Below are 13471 nucleotides of genomic sequence, written 5' to 3'. Positions count from 1 at the left end.
ACAAATTGTACAAAGCGAAGAATTACTCGAAAATGCTCACAAGATGTTCGCATGTCATGGCGGAAAACGAAACAAAAAGCTCATTACTCATATGCCAATCAAAAGAGGGCCAAGACTCGTAGTGCGGGGTGGTTAGGGGGGGTAGGGTCGGAGGACGAAAACCGGACCCCAAACAAGCCGCAGATCTCTCGCGACTGAACCAAACCGAACTGCCATAATTAATCATCGGCCGATAATTAACAGCACAGCCATAGAACAGCGTGCTAATGCCAATGCCTAATGTATCTGCTGGATACCCAACTCCACTCCACTCCACTCCACTCTCTACTCCACGTAAGATAAAAAGTGCGTACGCATGTTGTGCTCCCCTGTTGGCCGTGTGGAAGTTCAAAAGGTTGCCAAAACTGTTGTTTCATTTTCCAACCCTCCGAAACTTAAATGAGTTTGTAATGAAGTTTTTTCCTCGCTGTATTTTTTTTTTTTGTTTTGTTTTGTGCATCGTAACCACTTGAAAGTGAGTCAGACAGATGGACACTAAACAGATACGACGATAGCCCCCCAACCCTTAACCCCCAACCAACCAACCAAGCCAGGCCCCATGTCTGCCTGCCTGGGCCATAAGCAACCTTCAACGTTTGAGTGATGTACTACGATGGACATCGACATCGACATCAGCATCGATGGATGGTCATTAGCAAAAGATGACGACGACTGCGACTGCGACTACGACTACGACGATGCTGATGTTGATGCTGATGGCGCTCTCCGTTGCGTACTCGTAATTCTTCTATAATGGATCTGTTATCTCTGCGCTTAATGGGTTAGAGGTTTCTTTCTGTTTCTGTTTTTTTGTTCGCGGCTATGTTGGGGTGCGGCTGCTGGGAGGGGGGAAGAGCTTTGCCCCCCCGAATGACTGACAGACGCGAGGCATACTTAAAACTTGAAATTAAATAATTAGTCGCTGGCCAAGTTCGCTTTTCATTCGGTACGAGTATGGGGCCAGTGTAACGACCTTTTAAGTACTTTTAAGATACTAATCGCTTCTTGGTTTTTCGCTGTTGGCTGCTCTCTAAACAGCTAAGCTAATGGCTTGTTGTGGCTTGTTTGTTGTAGTTCTCAATCCCCTGCCACAAGGCACCCCCCATACCCTACAGCAGCAAGCGAGCGAGTGCAACAATGTCGTCGTCGTCGTCGTCGTCGTCGCCAGCCACTTTGGATGCCACTAATTAACGTCAGAGAGGCAACGAAGCAGCGTTTTGGCTTTGGGGCCTTTCGGCCTTGGCCGCGCAGCTCAGCGCAGCGCAGCAGAACGCCGCACAACGCAGCGGCGCTTTGCGTTGAAACCATTTTCACAAAAACTTTTCTCAGATGCGTATTAATTAAAATTTTGATAAGGCCCCCGCCCCAAGGCTCCTCGCGTAATAAAAGTTGAAAATAAATTACACCAAATTTGTATTTCTCTTTAGGTGTGGCATCATCATCATCATCGCCTGGTGGCGGCAGCGGCAACAGCAGCGGCAACAGCAAAGGGCTTATCACAAAAGTATCTACAAAATAATGGGCGACTAATAGGCCGAAACCCCATACCCTCCCCCGTGTCTCTCTCTCTCCCTCTCTCTATGATTATGTCAGCCTTTAAAGCGGATTCGCCGAGGCCATTTAGTAGCTTGTCGCTGACTCTTCTACCCTGCCGTCTCTGCGGCTCTGTGGGAGTGAAAGTGTGCAAAGCAAAGCTTTTGTATTCGTGGGGAGTCTTCAGAACGGACCTATAGGGTTACACTTGTTGTCGCTTTGAGTCTGAGTCTGATCTGGTCTGGTCTGGTTTGAGGCTGGCTGGCTGGCTGGGTCAGCCTGGCCAATAAAAAATGATAGTTCTGCTCTGGAAATGTGAGCCGTCATCTCGGGTTGTGGCCAAGCAGAGAGTGATGGGAAAACCCCAGGAAACTTATCAACTGGTTGTCCCACTTGAGTGATGGCTGGTCGCGTGGGAGGTTCGGACTATCTGATGTATCTTTGGAATGTCTGTGAGATACATTTCAATACATTTCACAGCCTACATTGCATTGCTACAGATGCAGATTGATTCTGGGCGCTCAACTGAATTCCAAAGGTGCTTGGATGCCCTCAGAGCTTAGGTATCCGAATCAGAAACAATTCTGCCATTAACATAGACAACTGGTAAATTTTAAGCTGTGTTTCGAGCGCCCTTAACTTTCCTAATGATTAGTTGGCCGAAGCATTAAACCTGCTCCCACACTTTCAGTGGCTTTCCCCAACTCTCCATGAAAAATACTTGAATGATAAACGGCTTGTCTACTCGGAGTCATAATAGTCTTGGCTAAATGCAGAAACTATGCCAAGTATGCCAGTCAGGGCACATGGCACTGGCACTTGCCAAAAAACCAGCCCAAAACCAGCCCGAAATTGAATGCGAAAATTCCCACACATTGTTCAATCTAATGAGAACTATGTCAATGTCTGCTTCATAGTCGTTTCATCGCTCCATTGCTTCATCGTTTATCCCATCCCTATCTACCTCCCTCCCTCCCTCCCTTCTGAATGTGAGTGGTGGGGTAGAAATACTTAAGCTTCGCCCTTGGGCTGACACTTGAGATAAAAACTCTCGACAGAGCGACGTCTCCGTGGCTGGGTTTTTTGCCCCTAGGCCCGTTTTCCAGAGAGTTCTTAAAGTCGATTGAACCGAATTCTGTGCACAGTCAATTCGTATTCCATGGGTCAGTGTTTTTTCTCTGTGTGAGATGAATTTTAAATGAAAATTCCATAAACGTCAGACAATATTTCTTTTCCCTCCCCACCACAATTGTTTTCTGTTGTTTGACAATTTTAATAGCATTCCAAAAATTAGCCAATTAGCAGAAAAGCGAACAGCGGGACCGAGGCCAAAGTGGGGGCGGACTTCGATTGTCATAAATATTTCAAATATCACAACAAAAAAAGTAAATTATTGTATAGAGAAGGAAGGGGAAAAAGAGAGAGTGTGTGTGTGTGTGTGTGTGAACCCATTAGATAATTAAGAAATAATTAACGATAAGCTCAAAAATACAAAACACAAACACAAGACCCAAACTGTACGAATGTGGCGTAGAATCGGACTAAAAGATACCCTCTAACTGGGAACTATCCAGGGAATCTTGTTACAGTAAGCATAAGTTGCTGTTCTGGCTGTGAATGAAGCAAAATCCATGTAATGCCAGGCATTATATTTTCTTACATCGATTTTTTTCGTTTTGCGGGAGCGGAAATAGGTCTAAAAACAAACTAGGACTTGGGACATTGCTTCTGATCATAAATCGATGAATTATCTATAATCCATTCATCACATATATTCAGTCTATAGTCTACAGTGTTTCCTTCCCCCTAACAATTCTTCAACTCTCAAAATAAGGAGTATAAAAAGGAATATCTTAGCCTGAGGCGAGTGTAAACAATTGCGAGTGGTCCTTTGTCTTTGCTTTTACATTTGTAGCACTTAATTAATATATTAAATCGGCATATCCGTTAGAGTTCCAATTAACCTTTGAACCTCTTCACAAATCAGCGCCTACACAAAAAGTTTGGGTTTGGGTTTGCGTTTGGGTTGCCACCCACTGCGAGGGCAGGCAGGTAGCGAGCGAGGGTTTGGGTGGTGGGCAAGGTGACAGTCACGAGTCCCATTATACGATATTGTATGTACAATTTGAGGCAACTCCGCAATTACCAACGACACGTCAAGATGTGAAATTAACACCGTCACACAACCAGACAGGCAGACAGACAGACAGACGGACAGACAGACGGACAGACAGAGGGGCGGGTGGGCAGGCACTGTGGCTGGCAGACAGAAAGACAGTCGGACAGACATATTAATGTATCTGGATGGTATTTAACATTCAACAACAATAACAATCAGTATGTGTGTGTGTGTGTGTGTGTGTGGGTGACATTTTCGTTGCCTGCCTCGAAAATCATTAAATCACACAACAACAACCAAGCGGCGGAAAAAAAAGCTGCCTCCTCTCTCTCGCTCCTGCCCACTGTTTGTGTCAGCCGCACAATTGGCCAACCACCAGCCCCACGTGGGCCTGCCCCACGCATATCCTGTGGGGGAACAAACAGGGAACAGAACAGCACAGAACAGAGAAAAGAAAAGAAAAGCGAAGAGCTACGCAACCACAGCACGCAATACTCGCATTTCATTAGACACTTTGCAGTGACGACTCCTATTACTCTTCCTGAATGACTGGGAGCCGTGAGCCTCCTCTGGGCCACAGTTTTAGCCAAATGACGTCGTTTTTGGTGGAAGTTTTACCCCAAGAAAAACGAAAAATTAGCGTTACATTTGGATGGCAGGGTCAGAGACAGACAATTGTTGGGGTGACCCCAAAATAAAAAACAATTGAAATGTTGTTTGATACATAGGATGGGATCGAAAGGCGGTTAGGTAAGTTTGTATAAAAAAAGGATAACTACTCGTGAATCGAGAAGCACAAAGCAAGGTGACCCCTACACACAGACAGAACTAAAACGAGGGGGGGAACTACTCGCACAGGCAGAACAGTCAGAAAAGGTGGAAAATGGGAGCTGGCTATTACTTATTCCCTAATTAGACGTCGTTAGCCAATAATACGAAAGGTTAAAGCAATTGCTGAACCCGATTATGCTAAACACAGCAACTGGAATCAGTACTGGACTAAGGCATGCTAATCGACATAATTTGTTAGCCAATTCAGTAATGAATATACGCACAAACGCACATACGACTATATGTATATGCCAAGCAGATAGACAGACAGACAGACAGACAGATAAAGTGCCATAATCGAGTGGCAGATACGAGTAGTTACTCTCCGCAAAACGGACCCAACTATTCCATTAGCTAACTAAAACAAAAAACTCTCTCTCCATCTCTCCATCTCTCTCTCTCTCGGTAGAAGTTCAAATAAAAAGTTTTCTGTTCCAACGTCGGACCACAAATGAGTTTGTCATTATTCAACCGCCGCTGCCACTGCCGCCGTCGCGTTCTCTCCCCCTGTCCAATGCTGTCCCTGGCAGACTGTCCAGCCTGTGTGTACACATACATATATTTCGCGCACCTTTTTGTGTGACTTTTGTTTTTGCTACAAATTAATTACAATCCAAGTTGAGTGGCAAAATGTTTTTCTTGTGTATTTTTCATACAACATATTTATCAACCGGGGAGAGCCCTGGGAAGAAGACTTTGGCGCGAATAAATTGGATGATATTAGGGCGACAACTTTTCATTTAGTTGGCAGGGGTATAGGGGGGATGGATGTGCATGGCCATGGCCAGAGTTGGGAGTTGGAAGTTCGGACGCCAGGCTGGCCCTAATTTCCGGCCACACGCATTGGGAAAATGAAAATGTTAGGCCAGGAATGAAAAATCGTTGGGCTCTCTCGCAACGCTACTGCTCTTTTTTCTTTTGCTTTTCCTTTGCCGTTGCCGTTGCCTTTGCCTTTTTTGTTTCTTTATTTTATTTTGCGCTTCACTTACCTGAAAATAGGTTTGACCCTTGTCCACCCAACCGATGGCCATATCGGCACCAGCCAGATTCCCATCGGGCGAGAACCCGAAGCCAACGTAGCCGAGTGTACGTGCTTGTATTTCGAATGTTATATCCTGATTAATGATTTGCCAGAGTATGCGAAAATCCTCATTCAAATCGATGGCATGATCCCAAATGGGTGTTGCCCCACCGCTGTTGGGTCCAGATGCTGCTGCTGTTTTGTTGCTGCCGTTGCTGCGACTGGCTGCCACGGCTCCATCGAGGAGCAGCAGAAGGAGCAGCAACAAGAGGCTGGACGTGTGGCAGGATATAAAACATGTGATTAACGATGACCGCCTTGAACTTGAATGTGTTGCTGCTGCTGCCGCACCCGTCGCCGCTCCCTCGGAGGTGGAGGGTCTTCTGCGCGTTGCTGCTTCACAGCTGTAGCTGTGTGCTGCCTTTCTGCTTTGTGCCATTTTGTGCTGCTTGAACTGTAGCAAATAGTTGTGATTACTTTTCTTGTTCCACGTTGACATTTATTGCTCTCAAAATCACTCGCTGGACTCTGCTCAGCTCCGCTCCGCTCCGTTCGGTAATTACGCAACTGTTTTTGGCCTTTTGTGAGCGCTTTCTTAGCCTAGTTGTGTGCTGTTGCTGTCTGCTGCTTTCTTTGGTGTTATCACAGTTACGATTATTTATTTAAGCAATTTTACTTTCGTTCGTCTGCTGCTGCTACTGCTTCCTGTTTCCGATCTGCTGCTGCTGCTGCTGGCCGCTCATTAGTTTCGCTTGTCACACAAACAAAGCCCAAGCAAAGCTCCGCTCCTCATCTGGCGGATGCAATCTGAAAAAGGGAAGAAAAGAAAAATGTTATATAATTGCTATAATTTGTTGTCGGCTATATAATAGTTGAAAGAACTCGATGGCTTCCCGTCTCGTCTCGTCTCCTTCTTCTACTGCCACTGACACTGCCATTGCCATTGCCTACCTTCTTTCGTGTTGCAATGTTTAAACGCATATAATTACATAAATTATGAACCGGTATCTATGAGATACACATCCCCACAAACAGCAGGCAGCACACCACGACTGCACACCACAACAGCACAACAGATGGACAGACGGACAGATGGACGGACATTATAGTTGACGTCTCTCATGTCTATCTTGAAGTTCAATTTTCTTGCTTTTTTCTGTGGCTCTGTTCGTCGGAGAGTAGAGAGTTCGTCAACATTTTCCTCGAAGCGTTAATTAGCCTGGTCACGCAGTTTTCCACAGAATGTACGAGTATGTTTGGTCGGCAGACCAAATGGCTGTGCCTCGGGTGAGCACAAAACTAAAAGTCAGGAAAATGGCGAATGTCTGACACTTACATTTACGGAAATCTCTCAAGAACCCCCAGCACACTTTCCACCAGGAATGGAGTGGGATTTTAAATGGCTTACTGTATAAACTTTCTGCCAAAAAGAAAACCTGCAGGATTCCTTTGCTGGGAATCTGCAGAAAACCTCTCCCTCTGGTTCCCATGTCTCCACTCGACCATTACCCGGGGAGCACTCTCTCAGAGATTCCCCTTCACCCACTTACTGTGTTTGAATGACTAATTCCGCCAACCGTCTCGTGTATCTCACACGCAATTAGTGCGTGGCTTCTTGGTCAAAGCAAATCGAAGATAATTACAGCTTGTCATAATTTTAATGAAGAAGGTCGCTCAAAAGTGAACCCGAGAGTCAAGTCTGTGGTTCTGCGGCCCTGCTCCCCCACGCAGTCAAGTGGAGGGCGCAACCAGACGAGGACTCGGACGCGGACGCGGACTTGGACTCGGTCTCGGGCTCGGTCGCAGGTCGGGGGCCATGGGATTTATTGTATTAAATCGTCGTGGCTTAACCAAGCGGGGAAGGGGAAGAGGAAGAGGACCAGCGCATTGACGTTGTCGTCTAAGGATAGAGAGACCTCTCTACTGATTGTGTCCGTATCCGTGTGCGTGTCCGTCTCTCCGCAGCTGTCTGCGCATATTTGGTGTGCGGTTACATTTGATTACACGCCAAAAGTGCTCGCCCCCACTCGCCACCACCCAATTTCCACACCCCTACCTCTTGGGCCACGCCTCCTACTTCTAGATCTATAGCTCCCCCCACACACACACACACAGAGAAATCTTTAATTTGACGTCGGCGTTTTGGTAAATGTCAAATGCCTGGTAATTTGTTATAAATAGCCAACTTCCGCTAGCAACATTTTGTATCTGAATCTGTGTATCTGTATCTGTGTATCTGTGTGCGTTGTTTGTACTTGTGTACTTCATGGATACTGAAATGTATTTTCGCTAATTCCGAGCGCTTAGTCGCGTGTTCAAAGTTGACAAAGGTCAACAAACGCCAAGCAAACAGAGAAATTGAAAGGCCCACGAAAAACGCAAAATGAATTGGGTCGAAAAAAAAAGTGCTTGGCAAATCGACCACGTTATACTCTCCGAAAGACGGAGTATCTTTGGCAGATAAAGTCATTGAAATTGAAGATGGAACATGCCAAACGACATGCCAAACAATCTGTTCCTAATGTTGACCAATAAAAGTAAACCTTAGGAAGTCCCTAAATATCTGAATGGTATTGCCACACAAATGTATCTCGCAGATAGCAGTCAAATATCTAGTAGCTGCCCATGGTTTATTTATAGGTGACTTTTATGCTTCACTTCCTTCCTTCCTCTGGTTGCGTTCTCTTTCGTTTGCTGTTATCAAAAATGTATCCGAAAGATACACAATAATAATAATAAGCCCCCACTCTCCCGCCGATGGCGCAAAGGGAGCTTTACACGTTGCTGTTGTTGTTGTTGTTGTTGCTGATGCTGCTGCTGTTGTTGCTGCTGCTGCGGATGTTGCTGTTTCTGCTGTTGTTGCTGTGAATGTTGTGGATGGCGCTGAGTGACGGCCGGCAACGTTAAATGACGTTGATTATAATTATGCGGACTTGTACTTTGCGCTACACCAAGAGGGCTACGGGGCTTGCTTCTGCTGCCCTCCAGTAGTCTGTCTGCTCTCTGGTATCTGGCAGATAGACTGTTTTTGCTGCTGCTGCTGCTGTTGTTGCTGTTGGTTATTATTATTGCTGTCGTCATCATCATCATCATCATTATTATGATCATCGTCGTTGCCTTCGATGTGCAGTCGAAGCTCTGCCGTTGATGGGGCGGTCAGATGAATGATGTCTCTTAAATACAGACCGAGGCCGTTGCTGGTGCTCTGTGGCCCAAGCCAAGCCAAGCCAAGGCGAGGCCAATCGTCCTCATCATAATGATTGTTGTTGTAGCCTGTTGTCGTCAGTAACAGCAGCAACAGCAGCAGCCGTAAAATTCAAGCCAATTTAGCCTGAGGGGCAGGTCCGGCAGGTTCTCCTTTATTTTTTTCATTGGTTATTTTTGTTATTTTTGTAGCCTGGACTGCACAGCATGTTGCCCAAGACGACATTCATAAGTACAAGTGCTTCTCAGTGGCTCGCTCCTTCAACACTGAAGATGAGAGCGTGAGGCAGGAGCCAGAGACAGAAGGAATGCCTTGAGCAGAGCTAAACTTGCGGCAATCAGTCGGGTGACCTTCAAGCGGATATCTCTAAGCTGCTATCCCCTGGTAAATTTTACGCTACTTTCAGAGGCATCTTCCCTCTCTCTCCGTGAGTCACACCTGAGGAATTATGGTGGAAGCTTGTCTTCCTTCCGCTTATCGATATGTCACGTACCCATCTCTACGGAACATTTTGCCGTTCTTGAGAGAATGAAGACGACGAGGAGGACATTCATAAGTACAAGTGCTCTTGGGCCCCGGCTCGTATAATATTATTACTTGGCGAATTAACTACAACGAAACGAAAACAAACACAAAACTTGAAGATTGCCATGGCACTTGCAACTGGTTCGGGCCTGGTTCGGGTCGGGCCTGGGTTTGGGTTTGGGTTCGGAGCCGCTAAAAGGCACGAAATGGCTTCCGTAGACACATTAGTCGCTTTTACACAGAAACCCCAGACAGAAACGGACAGAGGATGGTTCGTCCCCTGTTTCTGCCCCTCTATTCCCATCACTGCTGATGGTTGAGAGCAAAAAAGATGCAACTGAATGGGGCATATAAAAGGCCTTACCAAGCGCCGCGGCACACACACAAAAAGGCAAAAGAAGCGGAAAGAAAGAAAGAAGCGAACAGAAAGGCACAAGCAAAAAAAAATGAATACAAGTCAAAGACTTTGTCCAATGGTTTTCCATCATTGCACGATTTGTAGATGAGGCAGAGAGTGTGTGGCTGGGATGGGTACAGAGAGTACAGGGCACCGGGGACAGCGGGTGCTGCTGGTCTGAGATCTGGTCTGTGGCTGTGCTGCTGCTGCTTCTGTATCCCCCAGCCGTCGACGGACAACGACATTGATGAGGATGTTTTTTGCTGGTGGCACAGTGGCACAAGCAACGAACAGTCGTTTAAGTGCTGCTGCCTGAATATGGAGTAGATGAAGTTCCATCTACGAGTGAGTATTTAAAGGGATAAGAGAACCATTTAAAGTTGTATCCCAATACCCAATACATTCCAAGTGGAGTCGAATTTCTTTCTCCTGTTTTTCCCTGATTTCCGTTCTAATTGTTATATTTAGCCAATTCACTCACTAACCCAATCCCAGCAGAGCTCATACTCATTCCATTCTATTCCCTTCCCCTCAGCCCCATCATTAATAACAATCCATTCGCAGCTATTCTGATTTGTGCTAAATATTTGTATGCCTTTCACCTTCAGCGCCGCTCTCTGGGGGTAATCGCAAGCTTTCGCATTTTAATATCTCTCACCAAAATGGAATTCAATGAATCGATGCTCATGCTCCCCTCGCTGCCTACCTGCCTGTAATTAGTGATTTTTTGGCACATTTCCATTCCCACAGATACTTTCTAATCCCATCCAATCCCAGTGTGCAGTGTGCGGGTAATTTCTTTGCGAGTGAGAGGGGTGAGAGAGAAAGAGAGATGCTGGGAGACTCCCGGCGACCGCAATGTATGTTTTCATTTAGCAGATACAAGCTGCAAGTACACACACGAGAGATGCTACCGTCATCATCAGCAGCAGCAGCAGCATCAGCATCAGCATCATCGTGCTCATCGAAGATGCTTCATCATGTGGCAGCAACAACAAACGCCGAGGCTAAGGCAAGGCAGCAACAGCAACAGCAAGATCCAGCAGAAGCAGAAGCAGAAGCACTCTGCTCTGCGGTTTACTGCCGCTTGATTATAAATGTAGTACCAGGCAACTTGTATGACATGTAAGTTGTTGGATGCCCATGCATCCGTGAGTACGTTGTGCATCTGTGTGCCCCGTTGCATGTGTGGTTGTCACTGCACCTGTCATCCTCTCGGCTCTGTGGCAACAAAAAAAAATTGCCAGTGCCAGAGGGGAAAAAAATTATTATTTATCTTTGGCAGCAGCAGCGGCAGCAGCAAGGTCTTCCAGCTTCGACTTCAACTGTTGAATTCAGGGATATATATATAAGTATCCATGGGTCCCCCCACTAATTACTGCACATCATTTGCTTACTCGAGTGCCTCTTCTGCTGCTGCTGCCCCCCTGGCCCCTTGCCACCAGCCCCATGTCTCCTGCCACTGTCTCCGTTGCTGCTTCCTCCATCTTCTTCTGCCGCCTTGCAGATTTAATTGAGTAAAAAAATTGACTAATTAGAGTGAGTCCAAAGCACTTGGCCCGGCCACTTGCCCGCAAGCGCAAGGCCCCTGAACACGGCGGGAAAAAATTTATATAAAACAAGTCTGGGACTGGGCTTGGGCTTGGGCCAGGGGTTGGGTTGGTTTCTGGGCTGGGACTACCTGTTCTCATTTATTAAGGCCTGGTCAAGAGCGGTTTGAATCAAAACTGCGCCCAACTCGCGTCTGTCCCCATCCCAAGGTTCTCCTTGTCGTCGTAGTCGTCGTCGTCCGCCGTCCGTCGTCCATCGTGTGTCGTCTTCGTATTTAATGATCATTAAACAAGCTGGCAGCCAATTGCACTAAAAGCTGCAGGCTACTGCAAGGAGGAGTGGCTGTGCCTGTGCCCCAGCCCCAGCACCAGCACCAGACGCCGCACAGTGGGATGGATTTTGGTAACGGGCAGGTGTTCAACATAAAAAGATATATTTTTAAAGATAAGGATACAAGTTTCTTAAGAATTCCAACATAAATATGGGTATAAGGTCCAGTTACTTGTTGCTATATTCCGCTATTAGTTATGTGCTGCCTATGGTAGATAGAAAACTCTTTCTTTGCCTTTTACTTATCCTTTTTAAACACTTTAAGCCCTGATCCATTCCACTGTGCCCTCACAGGCTCTGGCTCTCTTTGGCTGATGAAAACTATTAGAGAAGGCAGCTGTGGAAGCCAGAGGCATCCAAGAGCTGCAAAGTGGCTGCCTTTTGTAAATTGCACCGACATTCCAGGCAGTTCTTGTCCGCTGTCGCCGCTCTCCTGGTCGGTCCTCTCCTGTCCTTTTGCGTAATTTAAATAATCATAAAAAATAATAATTCGTTCTATTGGATGCTTGCCTCCGCTACCTCCCCCCCACCCTCCTTTCTACCATCACATCGCCGTGTCTGCTGCCTGTTGATTATTATAGCCAGGGTAATATCTTTTGCTCGTTAGCAATTTTCGTTTCAAATAAATAGTAATTAGTGTGCCAAAAAGAGTTCTCTTTGGGGATGTCAGTGGCCACACCACCCCTCGACTCTCATCGTCCTCTTGACTCTTTCCCTTCCACCTGGAAAAACTATTGCACAAAGCACTTTCTGCACTTTGCTGACGTTCTCTGTTTTGGGCACTTTTATTTGACATTTTTCATTAAACACGAAATGAAAAAGGTTTTCTTTTGCTGTAGTGTTGGGGGGTAGTGGGTATGCCAGCGGCTTGGGTAGGGGAATGGCGGGCGGGGTGCTGTCGGCCTCAGAGCTGCGTTGACATAACATTTTTGTATAGTTGCACCACCACCCACCCACCACCAACAACTCCACCTCTTCCATCCGCTCCTCAACCGCTTTGGCATGAAAGTTTGAAGGCATCTGGGGAAATATGTCAGCCTTGTTTAAGTTTTTAACATTTTCGACTGGGCAGAAAGGCAACAGCAGCACAGGGAGCGGAGGGTAGACAGAAGCTGAGGCTGGAGCTGGAACTGTGGGGGAGATTGCTATTTACTCTGGCATAATTGGCTTGTCGGCATAGTTATAGAAAAGTTCTACTTTGGGTGCAATTGGATTAAATGAATGGATATATAAACACACTCCAAGATAGATAGATAGATACTCTCGCTATAGATACAGATGGAAAAGTTTGAGCGCAGCTTTTGCCTAACGAAAGGCAAACGAAGAGTAGAACTTTACTGCTTGTCTTCTTTTGTGCCAAAGATATATCATTAGATCATGGATACAGAGTACTTTTGGGAATATATTTTACATCCACACAAAAAGAGAATACAACAAAAATTCCACCTTCAGTTAAATCTTTAAGATATCGATCTTTTCTCCAATCTGACGTTAATATATCATAAACTCTGAATCAATTTAAGGCTATGCTCGTTCTCCTCTGCTCAATGGATGATTGATGAATGGGAGTAGAGCTCTGCAGGTCAACGAGGGGTTAATTTTACGGCTCCTTGGGGTATCCTCTCTGTAGGTTTGACTGTAGGTTGCTAACCTTTCGGCTCTGATTATCCTTTAGCATGTTTTCAACTCAAATAGAGGAGAGGAGAGCTTTGCTTTGGCCAAATGTCTTCATCTGCAATTTGAGTGTCTGCCACTGACTCCTGACTGGCTCTTTAAGCTTGGTTTACTTTTGTTAGTTGGCCAAATGGCAAACACAAATGTCGGGAGAAAGCTTCAAGCTGCTTCGGGCCACTCCTCCCCCGCACTTCTCACCCCCCTCTCACTACCGGTTGGTTGTGTGTCATCTTTTTGGCTTATCAG

The 13471-nt window shown here is 46.2% G+C and overlaps 1 protein-coding gene across 1 annotated transcript in view; it reads right to left on the bottom strand.

Annotated features, from left to right (window-relative positions):
- The window catches only part of LOC111070572 (MOXD1 homolog 2), a 120963-nt gene that overhangs the window by 59388 nt on the left and 48104 nt on the right, over positions 1 to 13471 (bottom strand). The window contains exon 2 of the mRNA XM_022361230.2: positions 5512 to 6350. Within this exon, the coding sequence (XP_022216922.2) occupies positions 5512 to 6042 (531 nt within the window). The 5' untranslated portion in view covers positions 6043 to 6350. The remainder of the gene's footprint in view (positions 1 to 5511; positions 6351 to 13471) is intronic.

This window comes from Drosophila obscura, unplaced genomic scaffold (genome assembly GCF_018151105.1).
Source record: "Drosophila obscura isolate BZ-5 IFL unplaced genomic scaffold, ASM1815110v1 contig_170, whole genome shotgun sequence".
NCBI classification, from domain to species: Eukaryota; Metazoa; Arthropoda; class Insecta; order Diptera; family Drosophilidae; genus Drosophila; species Drosophila obscura.
The sequence above is the reverse complement of the archived record's forward strand: the minus strand, read 5'-3'. Positions and strand labels throughout refer to the sequence as shown.